At 46.4% G+C, this 23807-nt stretch overlaps 1 protein-coding gene across 1 annotated transcript in view; it reads left to right on the top strand.

The window, feature by feature from the left end:
- The window catches only part of LOC113970097 (cell surface hyaluronidase-like), a 53815-nt gene continuing 30008 nt past the window's right edge, over positions 1 to 23807 (top strand). The window contains exons 1-16 of the mRNA XM_027688624.1: positions 1 to 108; positions 2323 to 2823; positions 6953 to 7093; positions 7224 to 7785; positions 8068 to 8237; positions 8554 to 8742; positions 9055 to 9224; positions 10029 to 10238; positions 14009 to 14214; positions 15893 to 15962; positions 16598 to 16726; positions 17749 to 17834; positions 19196 to 19327; positions 19448 to 19483; positions 19942 to 20094; positions 21343 to 21520. Coding sequence (XP_027544425.1) covers positions 48 to 108; positions 2323 to 2823; positions 6953 to 7093; positions 7224 to 7785; positions 8068 to 8237; positions 8554 to 8742; positions 9055 to 9224; positions 10029 to 10238; positions 14009 to 14214; positions 15893 to 15962; positions 16598 to 16726; positions 17749 to 17834; positions 19196 to 19327; positions 19448 to 19483; positions 19942 to 20094; positions 21343 to 21520 — 2994 coding nt within the window. The 5' untranslated portion in view covers positions 1 to 47. The remainder of the gene's footprint in view (positions 109 to 2322; positions 2824 to 6952; positions 7094 to 7223; positions 7786 to 8067; positions 8238 to 8553; positions 8743 to 9054; positions 9225 to 10028; positions 10239 to 14008; positions 14215 to 15892; positions 15963 to 16597; positions 16727 to 17748; positions 17835 to 19195; positions 19328 to 19447; positions 19484 to 19941; positions 20095 to 21342; positions 21521 to 23807) is intronic.

Genomic DNA, 23807 nt, shown 5'->3' with positions numbered 1-23807 from the left:
CCCCGAGGAGCCCCAGGGCCGCCCGGCTGCTGCTGCTGCTCCTGGTGATGGTGATGATGGTGATGGTGGTGGGCGCCCGGCCCGGGGCGCAGGCGACGAGCGGACACGGTGAGTGACGACCCGGGGACGGGCGGTGCTGCCGGGGGAGGCGGTGCTGCAGCCCTGGGGGCTGAACCCGCCTCGGGGCTGGGGCCCGGCTGCCAGCTCGGGCTGCCCGGGCTGTGGCTGCTCCGGGAGAGGAGAAGGCGCAGGGCTGCTGGAACGGACCCTTTCTTTGTCTGGAGAACCGGCGGAAGGGAGACAACACACCTCTGGATCCCACTTTGACTTCAGGACAAACATAGGTGGCTCGGTTTGACTGTGGCTTTGGAGGTGACTGCAAGCAGTGGGTCCTTCATTGATTTTCTCCTTTAGTCTCTTAGGCCTTTTTCAGTTTAAGGGCTGCCTCTAAAGACAAGACATCGATCCAAAGTTTTGTTTATTCTAAATAACGTTTTGCAAAGCAGTTTGCTCTGGAAGCTTTGCAGACCTGCTTAAAGATTTAACATTGCTTACATTCCAAGTCGCTTGGCTGCAGCGGTGCCATTAGGTGCACTTAGGAATGCTTTGGATCTGCCTCCAGACTATTTCCCTTTGGCTCAGACCAGCACCAGTGGGATGGCAGCGGTGCCTGCCAGCCTCCTCTGAATGAACCATTGGCCCTCCAACGCATCTGCCCAGGAGGACGGGGTAATGTGGACTCCACCTTACTGGGGTCCTCCTGGAGCTGGGTCCTCCTTCCACTCTCCTTGGGAGTTCCTCCCAGGGATCTCACACAAGCAGTTCACCTCCTTCCATGTCAGCCCATCGCCAAACTAAATGGAAGAGCTCATTGATCTCTCAGGGGTCTTATGAAAAAGGGCTCTTGCAATGCCTGTGGATTGCTCTGCATGAAAGATGCCATAAAGATGCAAAATGCTGCTTTTGTTATGACATGTTCCCGAGTTACCCGCTGCCATCTAGTCCTACCAGTCATATTTTACATTTTCTAAGTAATGCAATGTTATATTTCAGGGATGAATTACAGCCATAAATGGGCATTTTGATATGTGAAATTCCAACAAAATAGTAGAATACTTAACTAATACAATTACAGTATGCAAGCAATCCCCTGAACCCTAAGTCACAACTACTTGAAACTGATAACTTTAATCTTAAATCAAACAAAAATCAACAAACCTGAAGCTTGTCAAACATGCTGGTCTGGGATGCCCCTGTCGGAAATAGAAGAACAGTCTTAAAAATCCTGTTCTCTGCTTGGAAATGAAAGGAAAGGCTGCAGGAACATTCCAAGGCTCCCAGGACATGACCTCCAGCCTTTAGCAGGATGCTGTTACACTAAAACATTCACCATTCCAAACATTTCTGGCAACATGCCATCGAGTTTTGGGTTCCTTGTCCCTTTTAATTATCGGAGCTTTCTTGTGTGTTTGCAGCCCTACTTATCATGAAATCCCAACCTACTTATATTGCATGTAATTGTTTTATTGATTAATTCTCAGAGTGTAAATTGAACCTTTGGGCTCAGCCTGGAGAAAGGAGAGGTGGGTAGGGGCACTACCTTAGAAGAAAGTTTGAGCTCCAGAGAGTGACAATTCTCCCTTACCAATACCTTCTTACAGCAGGATGAAGCTACTGTGGCCTTTGAGCAGCTACGGCTTAACCTTGTTACACTGAGATAACGGCTTTAATCAGCAGGAAGAGACCAGAGAGGGCACCTAGAAAGCAAAACTGAGCCTTTTGTTTAAACCCAACCTATATCTGTTAGAAAATTAGAGACTGTGCTGGAGCCTGGGGCTGGACCCAAAATGCAAATGGCTCAGTGAGAGTGTAAAAGTTTCCTTTCTTAGGCAACTATGAAAAAGGCTTTTACAGTCTTTATTAAGAATCATTATTTTTCTTAATGTTTTTCAGTAAAATTTATATGGAGTAGTACGTACTCTTGGTGATTTTAGGAATCTGTGTACTCTGGGGTGTATGTATGAATAACTAAGATAGTTTTCCTGAGCATTACAGAAAACAGTAGTTTAAATTAAAAATTGCAGATGATCATTATTATGTTATGGTACCTAAAAACATAAATATCTCAAATCTATTGATTTGGCCTGTTGAAACATTCTGTGTTTGTCAAAGTAGTGCAGTGATCTGCACTGTATCCAGGGCTGCAGCAGAACATCCATAAATGCAGATATATAGATATGCATATATTTTCAGGAAACAAACTGCCTGGGATTCTTTGCTTTTTATGTTTAATAGGTTTTACTGTATTCATGATTATTTCAGAACATGGCTTGAATCCCAATAGTTCTTTGTGGGATATGGATTACAGAAGACTGTTGCACAGTAAGAAAACCCTTTCTGGGACCGTGGCCTCTTACAAACCCTCCAGCTCCTTCAGAAGCAGCTCTCTCCTGAGTTACCACGGAAGGAGAAGTTTGCTTAGTCAGAACCTGAACCAGAAGCCACAAGAAAAGCAGTTGTCCTGTGATATGCTCCTTAAACTCTCCAGATACATTTTAATGGATATCTTTAGACCTAGCTTGGCCTGGAATCTCTTTCAGTTTCATAATTGTGATCGAGAAGTCAACCTCCCCAAAATTCATATCAACCCTCTCAAGGTGGCCCAGCACAAGGTGAAGCCGTTCCTGCTGCACAGGGTGCTCCGGCTCCTCGGGAACATGGGTGTGCTGTTTGAAGCTCAGCAGTCCAAGGCCTTCTCTCTGCTCAAGAAGCAAATGATTAAACCAAGGAAAACGCCGTCAAAGCCAGAAGAGGAGCAAAGTGGTAGGTACACAAGGAGGAGATGTGGGTTTGGTATCTCTTTCTGGTGCTGTCTTAGCGGGGAATCGCGGGGCCGGGCATCACTGGATGCAACCCAGTGGTCTGGTCTGTGCCAGGAGGCGCACTCGGGGTTCGGGCTGAGCAAAAGGCAGGACGAGGAGCGCTCATCCCTGGGCAGGAGGGGCGATAGGAGGGCGGGATCCCGCCGGGGTGCGGGCGGGTGTTCCCGGCCCGCGGGCAGCGGCTGTGCAGGGGCGCCGCCTCCCGCCCGCCCGCGGCTCTGCAGGGACAGGTCGTGTTCGCCCCGCGGGACAGCGGGGCCCGTGTCCGTGTCCGCGTCCGTGGGGGACTCCGGGCACGCAGGTTTGGTGGCTGAGCTGGCGCTGAGCGCACCAGACCCCCCACACACACGGCCGGAGTTTATCCCGCGGCGCCTCCAGTTCTCTGCTCCGTGGGAACGGGGTGTTGCTCAGGGGATGCTGCCTCCGCTTCTCCTTCCTTTCTCGGAGCAGTAAGGAGGAAACAGGAAACTGCCCAGCGAGGGAGTGTGCCCGGGAAAAAAAATCGCTTACAGAGGAGGAACCATCCTCCCTGGAGTGCCCGGGAAAACCGCTTTCAGAGAAGGAAACTCCCCGCATTCCTGTGCGAGAGCTGAGTCCCTGGGCAGGGGTGTCTGTGCCTTGGGAGTGGATTCCGTCAGGCGACTCATTCAGAGCAGCTTAGTTCTCTGCCCTTGCCTTAACATGAAGGTTCTCAGCCATCGATATTTGTTATTGAATGTTACAGCTGTGTTTGTAGGCAAAGCATCACAGCCATTGCAACGTGCCAAGACACAGGACAGTCGAGGTTGTCTTGTTCCTGGCAACCCATTACAGAAAATGATCCATTTTTTTTTGTTAGAAAGGTAAACTAAAGTTTATAACTCACTATAGCACTCGGAGGAGGGTTTGGGTTGGTTATTTTTGTGAGGAAGAGTTACACCAGGCGTGTGTTGGAGGCAGTGACTATTAGTCATGATTTCTCACTTGCAGGTGTGAGGATGTTCAGGAATGTTCTCATGCTGTGGATGCATCCTGTAATGGAGTGCTGTGGTATAAGCTTCAACACAATGCTGCTGCAAAACAGAAATCAATGTGGAAAATGAAATTTGGAAAAGAGTGAGAGGAAAAGAGTTTACCTCTTGAGCACCAACCTACAGATAGTAATGGGTGCTTCCGTGTTTATCTTAAAAAGAGATAGGAATCTTTAGAAAACAGGGTAATACATCCAGTCTCATTTAGTCTGAAATTTTCTTCCTCAGGCCAGTGAAAACTTAATGTGGGGTGAAATGGCACTGAAGTCATTCACCTGAGAGTAGTTCTTTCAGAAAAAGAATCAAACCAGTCTATTTCTGTGGATTCTGAGGCTGCAGAGGAAAAACGGTTTTGAATTATGTAAACAGCGCTCACACCTCAAAAATTTTGGTTTCTTGTTCAGGAAAAGTCCCAGGTAAGCAGGAGTGACTTTGGCTTTGTTGATTGTTCCATGAGGCCTGCAAAAAGCTTAGCACTAACCAAAGCCTGGCTTATATTTACCTCCACTATTACTGTGTTAGATTATTCATTGTTGCCTTTTATTTAGATTGCAAGCCTGTGAAATCTTTTGCACGAAGTAAATATTTTAAATAGCAATGTATGAGGTTTCTAGGACCCCAGCAGGTGTGAAATAGAGGTTCTTCTACCTCAAATTTTGAACTTCTAGAACCATTGAATTCAGAGAATTTAGTGTGTTTTAAGACAAAATACTCCTATATGTCTCATATTGCCTGAAATTTCCACCAGTAGATAAATTTTCCTCAAAAAAAATTGCTATTTCTGGTAGCAGCTCTGCTTTCCCATGACCTGCATTCATATGTGTCATATTCAGATAAGGAGGAGGCACAACGCTGACTAATGCTGCTTTTTTGGAAGGAAAATGACAAAAGCTATTTGAGACAGGAATAGAAGTGCCAGCACTAAATGACAGATGAACAGCCGGTAGCAAAGGTGGCAGCTCTAACGTTTCCCTGTATTTATGGAGTACTGAAACAAGGGAGTGTTATCGGGGTTTGTTTCTCTGGGCTGGATGCTTATCTTCAGATTCAGCAATTCTCTGGGTCCCAGGACCAGGTGTAAGAGAGTGGATGGGTTTTGTTTAGCATAAGTGAGTGTTGCTCCCTCTTCAGAGCTGCTGTCTGGAGCGTGGGGCATGGCTGTGCCCCTCACCCACCCTCCTGCTTCCAGTCTGTTCCTATATTTTGTCTGACAGCACTTGCTCCTTATTAACATGACTATAGCCTCTTTGTGCCCTCTGTCAGAAGAAATCCTGCACCAGAATAAATTTCAGAGGTGACAGATTGGAACAGTTTGACCAGACGATGGCACACAAATGTCTCAGAGACCAACAGCACCTGTGGCTCTGCACCTCTTTGGCTTTGGCCCTGGGCAGGAGCAGTGGCTGGCACAGTTGCCTGCCCACTTCCACCTTGTCCTCTCTGGATGTTGGGTTGTGGAGTGGAGATGAGGGATTGCAACCCTGGGAGAGAGAAGGCAGTGGCTGGAGTAAAACAGAGACCTGTATTTATGTGCCACCCAGAAGCTCAGTTGTGCTGTATTTTAGAGCCTATAAAAAAATGTGATGTTCTGGTACATGGAAAATGAACCAGTGTGTGATGGTCAGTGATAGGTGTGAGAGGTGTGATGATGTGACAGACAGTGCCACGTCCTTTGAGACTGGAGCCTGCAAAGCCAGGAAGGCAGCCCCAGGCCAGGGGGGTAAAAGGGGGTTTTCTTTGAGGCTGTGTCTTGTCAGAGCATCTTCTAAGCCTTTTCCTCTCACTGCAGACTCTGACTACAGGTTGATTTGGCAGATGATGGGAGGTGAAGTGGCAGATACCTCTCTGCTCACCCACTGTTAGGGGAGCTTTTGCAGCTGCTGGGTTACAGTGTTGTCCATAGATCTGCCAGACACAGGACAGCACAGGGTAAAACACCCCCAAGGGAAGGTGCCAGAGGGGTCAGCTGACCCCAAGAAGGGCCGAGGCATCCCAAGCTCCTGTGAGCACTTCAGGGTCTGGGGCTGGGGCACCTCAGCCCCCTGCCTTTGGGAAGGCAGCTGGCACCCAGCCACACGCTTTGCACGGGGCTGCTGAGCCCAGCTGGGTGCTCTGTGGGTCTGCACAGACCCCCCGAGGCCGCTCCCCATCACCCCGGCGAGCTCGGCGAGGAGCCCGCAGCGCCCGGGGCTCGTAGCCGGGGAAGACCTTTCTGTGCGGGCGGCGGGGCTCCTCCCGGTCCCGGGCATCAGGGCGCCGGTCGCAGATATACGTCCAGGCTGGAGGGATCGTCCCCGGCTGGGAGGAGCCAGCGGCTCCGCCGCTGTAAACAGTGCGGGCACCGCCAGCGGTTGGGAGATGGATATAAATAGGGAGGCGGAGGGGAGGCAGCCGGAGCGGCGGAGCGGGAGCTGCCTGCGCCTGCCTGCCCCTGCCCTGCCTGCCCCGCTGGGTGCCCGGCAGCCCGGGCCGGCAGCTCCGAGAGGCGTCGGGCAGAGTCCGCGGTCGGTGCTGCCGGGACGCTCCAGGTAAGCGTCTGCAGCGAAGTTTGGAACGCGCCAGTGCCGCTCGTCGATCCGCCGCTGGGTTTGCTCCGCGCCGGCTCCCTCTGTCCGCCTCACTGTTCTGGTGCCTCGCCGTGTCCGGGGTTGTGTGGAGCGGGAAGGGGGTTTCTGCTTTCGTTCTTGCGACGTTAAGTGGAGGGGGGGGGGGAAGGAAAAAAACCCAAACAACAAAACCGAAACACATCGAAAGCAAACTGTGCCACTCGCCGGCTCCGTGCACAGCCGCGCCGCACCAGTTGCGGGCGGGGGCGGCCCCGCGGCCCCGGGATGCAGGTAGAGGCTGCGGGACTGCCCGGGACATGCTGAGCGCGGGGAGCCTCGGGGAGCCGTGGCTCCTCCTGCCCTTCGCGCCGGACCTGGAGACGGTCCTGGTCCCGGTGCCGCCGAGGGACGCGCCTTGGAGCAGCGAACGGCGGCAGCGCATCAGGTCGGTACCGCGCCCCTCCGCGCCCCTCCACCTCCCGACCCCGCCGCTGCCGCCGCCCGTCTCTTGCAGGGCCCTGCCCGGAGGCCGTCCCGCACCTCGCCCCGTGGCGACCCGGCTCCGACACCAGCCGCGCCGCCGTGGTGGGCCGGGGGGCGGCCCTGCGCCTCGAGAGCTCCGCCGCCTTCCACTCCCTCGTCATCCGCGACGGAGGTAAGCGGGGCCGCCGCCGCCCCGGAGCCCGCGTACCGCGGGTGGCGGCCCAGCCGTGCCCGCCGGTGGGGGCATCTCCTGGCCCGGCTGTGCGCGCACCCAGCCCCGCTCCGCTCCCCTCGCCACGCAGGGATGCTCGTGTTCGCCGACCGCCCCCACGGGCCGCCCATCACCCTGCGGGCCCGCTACATCCTCATCCACGACGGCGGGGAGCTGCACATCGGCTCGGAGCGCTGCCCCTACGGCTCGCGGGCCACCATCTCGCTGTACGGGCGAGCCGCCGAGGGGGCGGCCGTGGAGGGCTTCGGGCAGAAGTTCGTGGGCGTGGGTCGCGGCGGCGTCCTGGAGCTGCACGGCCGGCGGACCCGCTCCTGGACCCTCCTGGACAAGACGCTGCACCCCGGCGGGCTCCGGCACGGCCCCTACTCCTCCGAGAGGAGGTGGGGCAGCCGCGGACTCAACCTCCGCGTCCTGGACGGCGGCACGGCGCGGGTGCTGGCGGCGGGACGCTTCGACACCCACCTGCGGCCGGGCGAGGGCCGGCGGCTGAGAGCCTTCCTGGCCCGGCAGCCCCCCGGCAGCGTGGTGGCGGCGGCCGTGGGGGACTCGGCTGCCCGCAGCCTCACGCCGGAGACGCGGCTGCTGCTGCGGGACCGCCTGGGCAGCAGGTTCATCGCCCGCCTGGGATACAGGTGAGGCGGGGGCGGGAGCAGAGGGGGGCGGGAGCGGAGCCACCATGGACAGCTCCGCGCGGGGCCGCGCTCCGCCGGGGGCTCGTCCCGACCGAGGGGCGGAGCGGGGCTCGGCAGGGCCCGCGGGCGGGGGGCGGCGGGTACCCCGGGTAGGGATGCGGTGGGCAACCCGTGCCAGAGGGAGGGAAGTCGTGTCGCGCTGCTTGCTCCCTCCTGCCTAAGATTTCTGCAGGGTCGAGGGTTCGGGATGTCACTGGTTTGCTCCTTCCCTGAATCCTTCAGGCAGCCCTGGGCGCTGGTGGGGATCCTAGGAGGCGATCAGCTCTCCACAGCAGAAGATAAGCGGGAGTATCACGGGAATGGAACAACGGGGTTAGCGATAGCCCAAAGAGATTTCCTCACCTACGACGGCACCCGTTTCACTGTTACTGCTTTCAGTGGGTGGATAAAAGGTTCGGTTTTCCCTGACAATTGCTTGTCTTCTGTTGCTTTGCTTTGCTTTTTTCGGCTGCTGTGAATCTGAACAGTGAAATGATAATCATATCATAATCTTTGGCTCGCGTGGACATTGACCAAACTAACAGCAGTGCTCTCTCAAAGTAACATTTTATCTGCCTGCAAAGAGATGGCACTGGCATAGTTAATGGCTAGAGCACTTCTATCATGCACAGAGTTATCTAGATAAAAATTAAATTGGTATGCTCTTCAGTTAATTGCACGATTCTGCCATGTGCAACTGTAAAAATAATTGATTGCTTCATTTTTCAGGGGTGCCTCATAATGGATTTAAAGTGGAAGTGACCAAAGGAATAATTATTCATCTGGTGGATGAGGTTACAAGTTGGCTACCTGGTGACCGTATAGTCATTGCCAGTACAGACTATTCTATGCATCAGGCTGAAGAGTTTAATCTCCTTCCTTGTCCTGAATGTAAAAGTAATCAAGTGAAAATTGATGGTATGAAATATTTTTATCAAACTAATTGTTTGTAGTAACTATTTACATTGCCTCGTCTTTTACATTCTGCTTACCTTTTTAACACATGGGTACATATGAGAGCTGAAGGGCCCAATATTATATTGGGACTTGGAAGTTTGTCCAGAGGCAGCAGTCCTCTGTAGAAGCCTGAGGAAGTGTTGATCTCTTCTGGGATCAGGCACATCCCCAGAATTGGTGATTTCTTAAATGAAAGATGTACACTTACTCAGAACAATACAATAACAAACACACTGTGCTCACTCTGAATTAAAAGGTTTGTGATTTCCACAGGCAGCCCACTTTATCTTCACATGGGAGAAGTCATAGATGGTGTCGACATGCGGGCAGAAGTTGGTCTTCTGACTAGAAACATCCTTATTCAAGGAGAAATGGAAGACTCCTGTTATGGACAAAACCAATGCCAGTTTTTCTCTTTTGATACATTTGGAGGACACATTAAAGTGAGTAACTTATAATGCATGTGCTTGTAGGTGGTTTCAGATAGTTCCTTTCCTTTGTAAACAAGTGAAAGGATAAATGCATGAAACTAACATTGTGTCTGGGGGAAAAGGTATACCTGTCTATGAAGAAGGGGGGAGTTTGTTGGCCTGTTTTGCAAAGGACTTGCTGTAAGTTTGTTCCATTTTCTTCACTGTGTCTGCAAAAACATTCTTTAGCAGCACTGCTGTCAGTAGGGTTAATGTGAAGTTAGTTCACAGGGTACCACTGAAGAAATTGTGCATTCTGCAGAGCATACCCACTCCCTCAGAGAAGTCCTGGGTCTCACCCTGTTGTGCTTCGTGTTCTAGGCGGAAGTGCAGAGTCTTGCTGTGGTGGGGGCTTTATGTAAAACTGCTCCTCCCCCAGTCGGTGGAAATCAGGGAGCTGTGCAGGTCTGGACTAAAATCACTTGACAAGAGTAAAAGCTGGCAGGAAATAGAGCCTGGTAGCAAATGCTCCCCCTTTCTGTAGTTGGCAGGAGTACCGTGTCTGTCACTGCTATTGCTAAACACTGCACATGCTGTTTGGCAGCTGGTCCTTGGCAGCCCCGAGCCCGTAGGTGTGCAGCTGCTGGCACAGGGCTCTGCAGGTCCTGAGCTGATGTGAGTGGAAATAGGGAGCTGACACTTCCTCCTGGGATCAGACCCCATTTTACTCTGTAAACATATTGCCTAATGACAGAAAAAAAAGCCCAAACTTGTTTTTTCTTTTTGTGTATGTTTCTATTGTAATGCTTTACTTGGATTCTACATTTGTTTCAACAGATCTTAAGGAATTTTAGCTCTGTTCACATGTCAGGAGTGGAATTAAAAAACATGGGGCAGCAAATCCTAGGCAGTTACCCTGTGCATTTTCACTTGGCTGAGGATGTGGATGAGAGAGGAGGATATGGACACCCAACATACCTCGATAACCTGGCTATCCACCACTGCTTCTCTAGGTGTGTTGCCATACATGGAACTCATGGCCTTCTGGTAGGAGACATATTTTATTAGTACCAAGTTCAGCTCTTTGCTTAGCCAGTGCTAAACAGCACATGCCATTTGTGATGTAAAGAGAAATCAGAACATTGAAACAAGCCATCTTTTACCCAAGAAATATACCAACTTCTCAACTTTATTTGCCTGGTGTTGGAATTAGGACTGTTCCTCTGGTAGTGCAGTTCTTTGAAATGAATGTAAGGTTCTTAGCATAGCCTAATTAATATTATCAAAGGTGTGATCAGATGTAAGTGAAATCTTTGCCTTGGTAATTCTGGACAATTTGTGATAACAGTAACTTTCATTTAAAATTAAAGCAATGGACTTTAAATGGAGTTGGCTGAAGCAATGGACCTTTAATTTTCAATGGTGATAAAAAAAGACAGGGGTTGTTCAAGTCAGAGCAATGTGAAATATATCCAAAAATGTTCACATGACAAAGGGAATGAAATATGAGCAGGACAGACCCAAACGGCCGCTTCAGTGCCAGAAAAGACCTCAGGAACTTGGCTTTGACCTAGATCCTCACAAGGGCATTGTAAAGAGGAACTTAAAGAAAAAAAAAGGCTTTAACAATAAAAGACATGTATGTCTCAGCTGGAAAAGAGAGATTCCTGCTCCAGTCCCAACATCCAGTTGCTGTGTGCTCTGCAAGACCCTGAGAGGTGTTTTGGTGTCTGTGGGCATTTCCTCATTCACCAGTATGTGCTCACTCAGAGACATTCCCTGAGTTATCCATGACCTCCTGTGTTTTTCCTGACAACTTTTTCTCAGTCCTGGAGATAAAACTGTGTAAGACACAACACAGATGTGCTCTATGTGTGAAAGAGTCCCCCTGAAAGGATGCATTAATGAAAACGGGATGCTGGACCTGTACCACTTGGGAGCACTGTTCATGTATTCTAAACTTGATTTATATTGTCCATATCACTCACAATTATTAACTGCCTTCTAATATTCATCATTTGCTCTGTCTGCAGAGCCTGATTCTGTGTAGAGAGCCCTTAGGTTGGCAGAAGCCTTGTCTAGTACATGTGGATGTAGTTTATTTCTTTCTCCTCCTACAAGTATTAAACCTCTGGAATTGAAGTAACCTGCCTAGGATGAAAAACTAAGCTTTATGCTAATAATGGTCCTTTAAAGAATGGTGTATGGTCTTGCTTTTTATCAGAAAGGAGGTTATCAAAGGTTTATCTGGATATGTGGGAAGAAATAGTCGTGAATCAAGACTCAAAAGTGTGATATCGAGCCCTACTCATGATTGCTGAGGGCTTTGAGTCTGTGAATCAGTGAATAGATTTTAAATATGGGATTTAAAATATGTGATTCTGTGGAAGAAATGTGGTTTTGATATACAGTCATTAAGAAAAAGAGTAATTAAAATGTAATAAAAAACCTTGCTTTAAAATGAATTAAAATATTTGCAGTTCCTGAGAAGAGTATGTGTATCAGAGCAAGGCAGTTAAATAACACAAAGGGCAGTTAAATAACATCTGATGCTTCAGCATCAGATTATGAAACTCCAGCCCTTGAGGCAGAGTAAACCAGAGAGGTGGTTTTCCCCATTTCTGTCCTGAGGGTTTAGAAGATGTAATTTTTAGAGGGACGCTGGTGGAGTGGTTTGTACTCTGCTGTGCACGGGTTATGCAGAGCTGTCCGCAAGGCCCTTCCCCATCTGCTGCTCCGTGTGCCAGGCTGGTGCTGCTTTGCAAGCCAGCGGCAGCTTGGGTTCCTCACGGAAGCTGGAAGCAGGCTGTGACCTGCCTCTGTGGCCAGACACACGTCAGGCATGTGCAGGCTGCTGCAGTCTTTCATGTCTGATGTTGCAGTGCATAAAGGTCACTTATATTGTGTTGCTGAACTATATATAATTCAGTGTTTAGAGGCACCTTAATCATCTGCTGTTGGACACAGCAGCACGGCTGCAGCCTGTGTTGTGGACAGTGTTTCAGGATGGCACAGACAGTAATGTGCCACTGTGACAGTGCTGCAGGTGGGTGCCTTTCCAGGCTTGTATTTTCTATTGGTGGTATGCTGGAATTGACTGGGGAATTTGTTCTGATACATGGATCCTTATCTTCCAGTGCAAATGGAAGTGATCCTTTAATCATGTTATTTCTGGTCAAGAGAGCGATCCTTATAGTGTCCTGTGTGTAACTTTTCAGGGTTGCCGTGCAATTCCGAAGCTGGGACTAATCATATTAATTAAAGCTAAAATCTGGTTTTGGATACAAGTCTGGTTTTTCATGCAGCCATTTGAAGCACAGATTAGCCAAACTGCAGCTAAATGCAGAAGAATGAAACTCTACAATTGAAATGCTGTTTAAAACAATGAGTGGTTTGTTGTTAGCGTTCTTTCCAAAAATAATCCTCTGTGGCCTCCTTAGCGCAGCTTCTGCCCATCATTTGGGAGAGTAGAAGTAGCCAGGCTTATTGATCTTTGTAGGCTGGCAGAGACAGTTGCATTTTTGTCTAAATCCATTTCCTAAATCTGTATTTCCCAGACTCAGCTGGCAGGGAGGGACATGTTCAGTGTTGCTGTATGTAGGTTCTCTGTCACCCTCCCTGCAGCTCACTCTGAGGAGCTGTACCTGTGTGCAGGGTCAGTGGATTTCCAACACTCAATCAGCAGGGCTGGGTATCTGGTTATGTTGTGGTGTATTTTTAACTCTCTTTTGAACACCTCATTGAGGCAGAAGCAAGAGCAGCAGATGACAAGTTAGAGGGGTGACTGCCAGGAAAACAATGAAATCCAGCAGAGATATACCTATGGGGACCATACTGTTTGTGACTCCAGATGTTATGTACAGTTGCAGCCCATTAAAGGGAAATTACAGGATATGATTCTATGAAATGGATTTATTTCAAGTATCCCTCTGTATACAAAAATAACCAAGTAGGTTAATATTAGTTAATCTTGCAGTCTTACACAGACATAACTGACGTCAACAGGAATTTTGTGTGCCTGAAGAGGGAATATATATATGCTGACAGGGATCATTTGAGTACAAAGTTAAGGTTTCAGTAAGATTTAGTAACAAATAGCCGGTATTTTAACTAGCCTGATCTAGTATTTAAATTTAAAAGAAGGATTTCTGAATTTATCTTCATAAGACTGTACATCAAAGGAGGATTGTGCTAAGTCCTCTTGGCTGAATTAGGGTTTAATGCAATATCCCTGAGCATGTCAATTAATATTAAACAGACTGAAATAGTAAAATACTATCTCTGCCCAAGATGATCATTACAGGAATCAAGTGGCCAGGCACCTTCTGAGAATGGAGGAGAAAGAACAGAAATCTCGTTAATATAATTTACTTCACATGGTGCATTTTAAAGAATTTCTTACTTTATTTTGGAAGTGTTGCAGTCATGAAAATTTCTGGATTAACCATGCTAATTTGTTGGTTTATCATGCGAGAAACACTTATATTTATGTATCTTTATGCAGCTAGTCACTCCATGACACTGACTCAAATATTCTCTTTTAGAGCTGAGGGCGGTTTTAAATCAAGTACTTTGAATTTTTTTCTTTAATTATGCATGTGATCTTCTTCAGAGTAATTTTAATAGCAGTTTTGCTATATCAGATCAGTCCACAGCTATGCACACCGCATGTACTTCGAGTCAGCTCAGGGACTGACGGAGGCACCTCTCGCTGTGCAGACGGGTGGCAAACACCCTCCATCAGTGTTTTGGGAATTTATTGCTAAGCAAAGCACACCAGTTGTAGCTCCTGCTGTAGCCTGTATGCTTTTTCCCAGGTAAAAGACACCATTGGCTATGACACCCTGGGGCACTGTTTCTTCCTGGAAGATGGGACGGAGCAGCGCAACACCTTTTATCACAACCTGGGCCTCCTCACCAGGCCGGGGACGATCCTGCCTTCAGATCGCAGCGAGACCATGTGCCTTGCCATCCGCAGCCACGTCCATGGGAATTACATCCCTGTGCCAAGCACTGACTGCATGTAAGTGCTCCAGGAGCTGTAGCCAGGTTTTGCACTTACGTTGTGCTTTATAGCTGGGTCCCGAAGAATGGTGTGGTGAAACTCGAAAGGTGCTATTTAATATGAAATGGGAAATTGTAGCTTTTTCTACCATTTTTCAGTTTAAAACTTGACCATGTTTTGCTTGCGAAGATATCTACTAACACCTGCGTGAATCCTAGGCAAGGAATATTTGCTGGTGGTTATTCCTGTCACTGTTTTTAGAGAATCATGGAATCACAGAATGGCTTGGTTTGGAAGAGACCTTAAAGATCATTTAGTTCCAACCCCCCTGCCATAGGTATGGACACCTTTCACTAGACCAGGTTGCTCAAAGCCCCATTCAGCCTGGCCTTGGACACTTCCAGGGATGGGGCATCCACAACTTCTCTGGGAAACCTGTGCCAGGACCTCACCAACCTCACAGTGAAGAATGTCTTCCTAATATCTAATCTAACCCTGCCCTCTTTTAGCTTAAGGCCATTCCCCCTTGTCATATCACTCCAAGCCCTTGTCAAAAGTCCCTCTCCAGCTCTCTTGTACCACCTTACAGGTACTGAAAAGTGCTCTAAGGTCTCCCTGGAGCCTTCTGTTCTCCAGGCTGAATAACCCCCAACACTCTCAGCCTGTCTCCATAGGAGAGGTGCTTCAGCTCTCTAAATCATAAATATGTTAGAGCACTTTGCTCATTTCTGAACACCTTTCAATTCTTTCCGAGTAGGATGTTAAAGGCTCCATGAAATCTTTCTGATAAATGCAAGTTGCTCCAGCCCTGGTATAGGCTGGCAACACAGTTTAGCAGAGAAAATTTGTATTTTCATGTTTTCTGTAAAAGAATGCAGTGGAAAAACTCAATTGAATTAATTGCAGTTATTGTTGCTGAAATGCTAAGGTTTCTTGTGTGGTTATTACAGATTTATTTGCATCTCTTTAGTGGATTTTTGATTATTTAACAGTTAAGGTGGATAAAAAATGTTTGAAAAATCTCTCCTTAGAATGATCAAATTAATTGGTACAGTCATGAGAGGAGGTTTACAGTGTTTTTACATGTGGTCTTTATTACTGACAAAGATGTTATCCAATGAAGTAAGACAACAGATGACAATGTTTTCATAGCTATATTGGCTTCTGTTTGTACCACTACTGATCTTCCCTCTGAAGAAAAGCTCCTTATTGGGACAGACATAAAAATTGTATCTTCTTAATCTTCTGCTTAATGGGTTATTTGTGGCTTGCAAGGAGAGTTGTTTTGTTTTGTTTTGTTTTCCACAAAAGCTTCAGAAATTCATAGAGAATCCCCTAACTCCTGCCATTGCCCACGAAGTTTCAAAAAACAGACCAAAAGTTTCACTTTCAGACATCTTCCAAAGCTGCTTAACTTAAAAAAAAGATCCTGGGTTTCCTTCAGCTGCATTGAACAGAGCATGGATTTTGTGTTAATGCTCTCATATAATTTACAATAGGTTCAGCATGTGGTTCCATAAATGACCATGTCTGACATTATTAGATGGTCTCTTTTCCTTAAAGAGTGTCATTAAAAGGTTATGGGGAGTTTTAAAGTCAATAGGAGAGTTGTGGCTCAAGTCCAGTGCAGTGCTATGAAAATATATCTCTTCCTGTTTGGTAACTGCTTAGGATCATTTTGATTTTGGTTTTTCAGGGCTGTCAGCACGTTCTGGATTGCAAATCCAAACAACAATTTAATAGAGAATGCAGCGGCTGGTGCTCAGGTAACCATTTAATGGCAGAGCTATGCTTTGCCTCCAGTTCTCATATATTCCACTTTTATTGGTATCAATAGTGTGAGGGCAGTAACTGTAAAATTTGGATATGTACTTCTGCAACCTTTGTCTCTGTTAAGAACTTCAGTTATTTTAAGATACTGTAGGTATTTGCCTACACTCCTCCACTGACTTCTCTCACAACTGTAGCTGGAAATGGTATGTTATGTCTCTCAGCAAATGTTGATTTTTATTAGTAGTTAATAGTTAAATGCTCAATCCAATTTTATATTTGTATGTATAAATATACACTCTCCTCGTTATTATCCTTTATGTTTACCCAAACCATGTTTGTGTTTAATATGCCTGTACAGATTGGCTGTTTTCTAATACACCACATGAATTTCACCCACAATAAATGCATTTTTTAAATCCATGTGTGTGCTCCCCAGGGACCCACTGTGCGTGCCAAGGGATAAGCTGGGAGGTGTAAGAGTCATGGGCTTGTGTGTGTCCTCAAGGACCCAAGTTTGGCAGGCTCAGGTTAGAAATCTGGCCAGCACAATGTGAAACCCTAAATTCCCCAGATAACCTGTATCATTAATTGCAAGGTCTCATTTCTCAGACCTCCCTTTGTCTTCTAGGATGTCGGGATATGGTACATCTTCCACCGGGTTCCCACTGGACAGTCCGAGGGGCGATATCCAGAGGGACAGGCTGAACATACCCCCTTGGGAGTATTTTACAACAACAGAGTCCACTCCAATTTCAAGGCATGGGGATGATTTTTATGTTTCTATCAATATAATAGAATGGCACAGGGCTGACTGCGTGTGCTTCTCTGAAATCAGATGATTGTGGGTGTCTTACATTCTGATAAAGTTCTTTTTAACACTATATCAAGACACAATCAACTTTTGGGGGTGATGGTCTTTTTAATTATTAAAGAGGGAGCTGAGCAGAATGAAGGTCTCATTCCAGGCACTTCAGTTGGGTGGCTGCATTAGTGGGGATGTGCTCAGGCCATAGGTACATCTACTGCTAAATGAGATTTAAGGAAAGACAGGCAGCACACTGAACACTCCTGTTGGCTACAATGGTGCCAGGATATAGGGGGATGAGCAAAAGTCCTTTGTGCCAGGGCCTGCTCATCACCTCTGGAAAATGAGACCAAAAATTCAAGGATATTTCCAAGAAAAGCACTTTCCTCCAATATACTGTTTACATAAAAACATAACCTGTAAGTTATAAAATGCATTTTTAACTCCTTTCTCAGGATTCCATATTGAAATCAGTGGTGTTCTGTGTGCCTTGTATATTTTACATCTTGGTCTAGGGCAGTTGCTGCTCTAGCCCAAAGCCTGTAAGTTGGCTACAGCAGCTCATGTTCTCTTTTGACTGTCAGGGGACTTGTCACTTGTTATTTGAAGCCTTAATTCTTAACAACACTCTTTTTCCAAAAAGTTATCAAGAGCTTGGCAGAGACCCTTATTGCTTTCTGCGAGGGAGGGAGAGAGTGGGAGTTCAGAGCCTTGCTTTGGGTCAGAAGACAGCCCAAGATGCTGATGTATAACATATGGCAGGGCAGGCTCTGTCCTGACTTCAGCGTGCTACATCCTGTGCTAATGTCATGCTGAGCAGTGCCAAGTGACACCGAAAGGGAAGAGAAAGCCCAGGCTGCAGGCGCACCCTGTGCCTGCACGCACTGCCTGCCCACGTTCATTGATAAAAATCTGGGATCTCTGGTCTCTGCTGAGCGATCTGTTAAAGTAATTGGAGTCATGTGCATTTTCAGGCTGGTTTGTTTATTGGAAAAGGAGTAAAGACAACAAGAGCCAACGCTGAAGATCCCAGGGAGTATCTCACTGTCGATAATGCCAGGTAAGCACATGCTGTATGGCTGAGTATTTTGAATGGTTGTATTGCTTCTTGGCTTCTGCATTGCATTTAGCAGATCATTAATGCCTCATTATGGCTGGAACGTCTGAGAAAAGCACACAAGCTATCTCTCATGTGCAGAGGAAAATACTCCACAGATACGCACTGAATTGTTTGTGTTATTGCTGACCAAAAAGGACACACATGCATTTGGGGTTATGAGGACTAAGCAGTGAAGCATGTGAAAGAGGATCCAGATCCCATTAGTCCATTAGTGAGTTTGTAAACTCTAACATTTATTACTAATTACTTAGAAGAACTTACATCTGAGACGTGATGTAAGAGACTGCTGAGACTGGTCTAGGATTAATGAAGAAAATAAGTAGCCTCAAAGGTTTTCATCAGCTCCTTGGAAACCCCCGAGCTTCCTTTCACAGAGTGGAAGCAGGTAAATTAAAGCCATTTTCTCACTCACTGCAGTCCTATGGGTGTATGTGAGGAGGCTGTGAGAGAAATCAGCTGCTGCTCCTGGTCAAGCCTTGTTTTTTTCTCTCCTCCATTATACCCTATCAATGCCACATACGATGTTCCCATAAGGCTGAAAGGAAAGGATGACTATGTGTCCCTTGTGAGACTTCCCTGCCAGGGTCACCCCCTTGGGCACTGAGGAGACATGTGCCTCAGTACATCAGCTGGAAGAAATGGGAGGTGAAGGCAGACTCAGAAATAAGCAATAGTGATTTTTTTTCCCAAATTTTCCAAATCTACCATTAACAACCAGTATGGCGAGAAAAGACCTGAGGGTAATTGAGATGGGCCCAGTTCCCAGGGTGAATCCTTTTTTCTTTTGACAGCTTCTCTTTCAGCAGACAGAGAAGCATATGGAGGTCTGGTCTGTACAGGCAAGGAGAGCAGCTCCAATTACTCTGTTATCTTTGCTGAATGAGATTTTTGAAAGTGCCTAATTGATTTTCTAGCACCAACACAGGGATTCTCAATGGCCCTTGTAAGGACATCTACGAAAGGACCCAAGTGACTTGGGAAAAATGTTTTCTATGCCTCTAAATCACACTGAATCAAATTAAGGAGTAGCTGTGGGCCAATTGAAGTCTAGTGAGAAATCACCTGCTCATTTCACTGGGGCCAGAATTTAATCCTTAGGAATGTTTCTTGTTTTCTGCTTTGTACCAAAGCACAGAAATGAAATCAGGCTAATGGCCTGACTCTGATCCAGATCATATCACCTCTTTAGACCCACCATGCCAATATTTGGAAGCCAAACAAGGTCTGCTGGGCACAACTGCCTCTGTCTGTGGTCAATTCCTGTGTCTCCTGTGCTGTATTAACTAAGCTTCTTGCTTCAGGTTTCACCCACATCAAGATGCTGATCCTGAAAAACCACGAGTTCCTGCTGTGATTGATGGTCTTATTGCTTTTAAAAATAATGACCATGGTGCCTGGGCCAGGGGCGGCGACATTATTTTCCGCAACTCAGGGTAAGTTACTGTAATGACCTGTTCTATCATTCCCCTCACAGCAGACATAAACAGGTCTGTAGGCCAAATTCACTGCAGACATTCCTCATCATTTACACTATTGTGTTTCTTCTCTCCCAGGTTTTCAGATAATGGAATTGGACTCACTCTGGCAAGGTAATTTCCTAAAATGGACCTTCTTCCCATTTTTTTTTCCTCAGCATAACATGCTCAAGAATGGAAGCTGAGACACTCCCCTGGTAATTAGTATTAGACAGGAGAGAAGCTCACATTTCCCTCTCAGACCACATCAAGTCTTCCCTGGGCAGCCATTAATACAAGGGGCAATTTATTCTTCCTCTTTGTCTCAGCATGTCTGGGGAATACATCATAATGGCTGGATATTTCCTCCTGAATGGGAGGTCCTGAATGGGAGGTCCCGATGCTCAAGCTCAAAGCTACCTTGGCACTAACTTGCTGGTTTCTAAATGTACTTCAAGGCAGCTTCTTACAGCAGTGCATGCACCTTCTTCCAAAATAAAGAAAAACTCCTTCTGCATCTGTGGTATAATTAAAAGTGTTAATTAATCAGTAGTGCTGTGCTGCATGGTTACATGGTGTTTCTTTGCTTGCAGTGATGGGACTTTCCCGACAGATGAAGGCTCCAGCCTGGAGGTTACACGCTCAATTTTTGTTGGAGAAAGCAGCAACTTTGGCTCCCAGGGAGGCCAAAACAGCTACTGGGGAAAAGGGGCAAATGGAGAATACAGAACACTGCCCAGAAACAAGTGAGTTATTCTTCTGCCATTTCTTCCTGGCGTGAGTATAAGCTAGAAGAAAAGCCTTAGGAATTAATGTCATTACTGATGAGTAATTTATACCAGGTGTTTAAATTACTGTACAGGCCAGAAATAATAACCATCCAAATAAACTCACTCTTAAGGCCAACAGCTTGAGAGCATTCTTGACTGAATGTGTTTGATTTAGTTTTCTCCTTAGTTTATTAGTCACTGGAGAATGGATTAGACAATCTGAGATATACCAAATGGCTTTTGTGTAGTGCTTCAGTAGCGCAGCGTTGAGGTGATGGTGCAGCTCCCATACACCATGACACCCTCCCTCTTGCAAGTGTAGCTGGGAAGACATGGCTGGTTTGACAAAGGAGAAATCATTTTTATAGCATCTTCTTTCTTTTTTGATAGCTGTATGTTATTTTCCATTTTCAGCAGCACAGCCTCCTTTCTAGCAACCACAGTGCCTACCCCACCCTCACAGCAAGGTGTGATTCTACCTTAATGTTTGGTTTTGGTAAAGCTTACCAATTATTAAACCTTCCACAAGGTATATAAAATTAAGTAATAAGCAGTACTCATTAGACATGCCATGCACACAGCCCTGGCTATACATGTCTTAGCCATAAGTGATAACAGAAATGGGATCTCTGTAGGACAGTAAGAATAATCAGACCTATCCTCAGTTATTATTGGTGATTTTATTGAAATTGAAAAAAACCCCTCTTTTGCAGTTCAGACAAGCTCTAATCACGTTTTTAAGCAATGTGCTCTTGGAAAGGGGTATGACAGAACATCTCATATCTGTCCTTCTGCACATGCTTCTAAGGAGACACTTGCCTCCAGGAAGTCTGACTGCTATCATTTTCCAGTCATGCTCATGTTTTCCTGAGAAACCTGCCTGCCCCGGAATAAGGAACCTGATGGCAATGCTGACATACAGCCCTTTGGGTCCTCATCATGGTGATGAACTCCTGGGTGGCTGGGGGCAAGGGCTTTGAACTGCTTTACCCCAGCCTGCAAGCCTTAGGCAAGCTTATGAGTCATGTTTTTTGGCTTTTGAGCCTCATCCTGTACAGGATCTTCAGCAGAGTTTCATCTTTCCCATGTGAGGAGTCTTCAGATCCCAGTTTTGGGAAAGAAAAGGGGGTTTAGCTGCTTGTTAATATCCTTCTATGCTGTCAGAAGACTCAGAGTTTTCCTAAGCTTTTAACACAGGACTACGTTGGTATTTAAATCTCCCAGGACATTCCCTATTCGTGGATTCCAGATTTATGATGGGCCTGTCAGGATGGCAAGATGCACTTTCAAGAAGTTCACCCCAACTGCTGACAGACACTCAAGTGCCATTGGGTTCTTCATGAAAAACTCCTGGCAGATCAGCCCCCAGAACAATGTTTCGCAGATCTTGATGGAGAAAAGTGTAAGTAAGAGAAGCAGAAATGTGTGCTGTGAGATGTGCAAGTTTTTGAAGTTTTCAGAAGTGATGAGAGATCTATCCCACAGCAGGATTTCCAAGCTGTGGTGCTTCTTACATTGGTGCATGCCAACAATTTATTTTGCAACACTTTTTTTTTTTTTTTAATTAATGAAGGTTATTTAATAGGCAAGTAAAATATGATGATACCTTATGCCTGGGCAGACATACATAAAATAATTGCATTGGAGAAAGGTTTCACCCTGTAAACAGAAGACCCAGAACACAATTCTTAGCTGGTGCAGCACTGCCAGCTGCTGAGGACCTGGTGAGGACCTGGCCTCAGAGGCTGAGAGGGTCACACATGAGATGTCAGGAGCTGGTGAGCTGCAATACAGTTCTTCTACAGAAATAGCAAACGCACTTAGAAGCAAAGCCATGACCCAGTTTCTGGGATCAGCTGTGAAATTCCTGTTGAGCACAACAGGGACTTGCTTTGAGCTGTGACAGCAGAATGAAGCTCTGTATCTCTGCCTTGGCAGGAGCTGTAGGATGCTGAGCAATTCCAGTCCTTGTCCTGGATTCCTGCAGGGATCACGACCCTGGACACTTGGCTTGGGAAATGATGGATTCCACCTGGCTCACTCCCAGGGGTCATGACCTCTCCTTAGATTTTTTTCAGACAAGGTCTATACTTGTTAGGATGTCCATGAACTGTAGTAACTTTGGCTTGAGGTTTGGCTTTATCTTGAGGAAAATTTCCACTGCTCTGAGACTGACCAGTATCACTCCCTCTGACAAGCAGACAGTTTGTGTGTCCCCTCCCTGGTACACTTTAGAACAAGAACCAGAGGGTATTTCATGAGAGGATGACGTTGACTGCAGTCACTTGACTGCTCCCCCTAAAGAAAACACAGTCAGTGTACTTCGGTAAGGAGATCTTAGTTCCCTAAATGCCTGATGGAACTTTGGAATAAGGGCTAATTTGCTGTACCTTCTTCATGTCCTCCCTTGGGGAAATGGTTATGAGATGGTCATGGGGAACATGAATGAGAAAATCATGCTGGGACTGGGGAGGGGAGCCTGGAGGAAAAAAGTCTGATCAGTGGAGTAGAAGAGAGTGGAAAATTTCCTCCAGTAATCGCTGTAGGACTCTGTCCAACAGAATGGTTTCAGACAGTTGATATCTATGACCATTAGCAAAGGGGATGATTACACCTTGAATGGCTGAAAATGCAGCTCTTTAATACAGTCACACCAATTGAGGCCAATGAGCCTGTCAAATATCCAGCATTTTTTTGTCTGAGAGGCAGTTTAGGACTGCAAAGTCTTTAAGATACAAGGTTTTCAAAGCAAAAATGGCCTGAAGGCATCCTAAACTCTTCTGTAAAGCAAATTAAAGTAGTGGAGTGTAAGCCTATTACAAAAAAACCTAAATAAAACCAAACCCTAGTGACATTATCCCAAAAATTATTTATTGCATGTACATTTCCAAAAAATACCCATTTTTAAATTTGGTATTTTACCAACTTAAAAAACATCTATATTTGTAAGCACCTGCATCCCACCAATTTTCACATTGATTCTGTTTTATCTGAATTCAACCCAGATGTGCTACATCTGATTTCAGACTTGAAGGGCCACAGCTAGTTTATTGTTGTTCATTGCTATATGGGTTAATATATCTTTGACTTGTTAAGATGGAGCCTGTAGACAATTTAATTAATTTTCCATCTCCAGGCTTCATTTTATTACTTTTTAAAGGGTGGCTAAGTAGTAATTCCCTAAAGGACATCATTTTACCATAGTTTTTTAAGAAGAAATTAAACTTTACTGCAAGTCTTATAGTGATGACAAAACTATTAGTCATGCCAAAGGAATAATTGTATAATTAATCAGACTAATCAGAAGATTGGTTAGAAAACAAAATCATAAAGCCAGTCAGATCTTGTTTAATTCCAGAATAAAAATAACAGTCAAGCAGAACAGAAGACCTAAACATTACACTACACAAAAAGTATTTCTAGTGGTCTTTCCTTTGACAAAGCTAAATCCCACATATTACCCATGCATTTATCATGAACAACATTATTGCTAGGCTTGTTTGTTCGTTTGTTTTAAAAAGAGCGCTTTAAAAGAGTTATTTCAAAGCAGTGGAAGCAGTAGTTGGTTTTCACCAAGCTGAGGTCATGACTGATGGTTGTGGTCTCCTGTAGATCTGTCAGTCAGCAGGAGCTGGAGAGCTCGAAGAAGATGGCACAGCCCAGAACAGAGCCATGCCCAGGCAGAACAC

The sequence above is a fragment of the Neopelma chrysocephalum genome, unplaced genomic scaffold (genome assembly GCF_003984885.1).
Source record: "Neopelma chrysocephalum unplaced genomic scaffold, ASM398488v2 Primary Assembly neopelma1_75, whole genome shotgun sequence".
NCBI lineage: Eukaryota > Metazoa > Chordata > Aves > Passeriformes > Pipridae > Neopelma > Neopelma chrysocephalum.
Note: the sequence above shows the minus strand (reverse complement) of the source record. Positions and strands in the feature narration are given on the sequence as shown.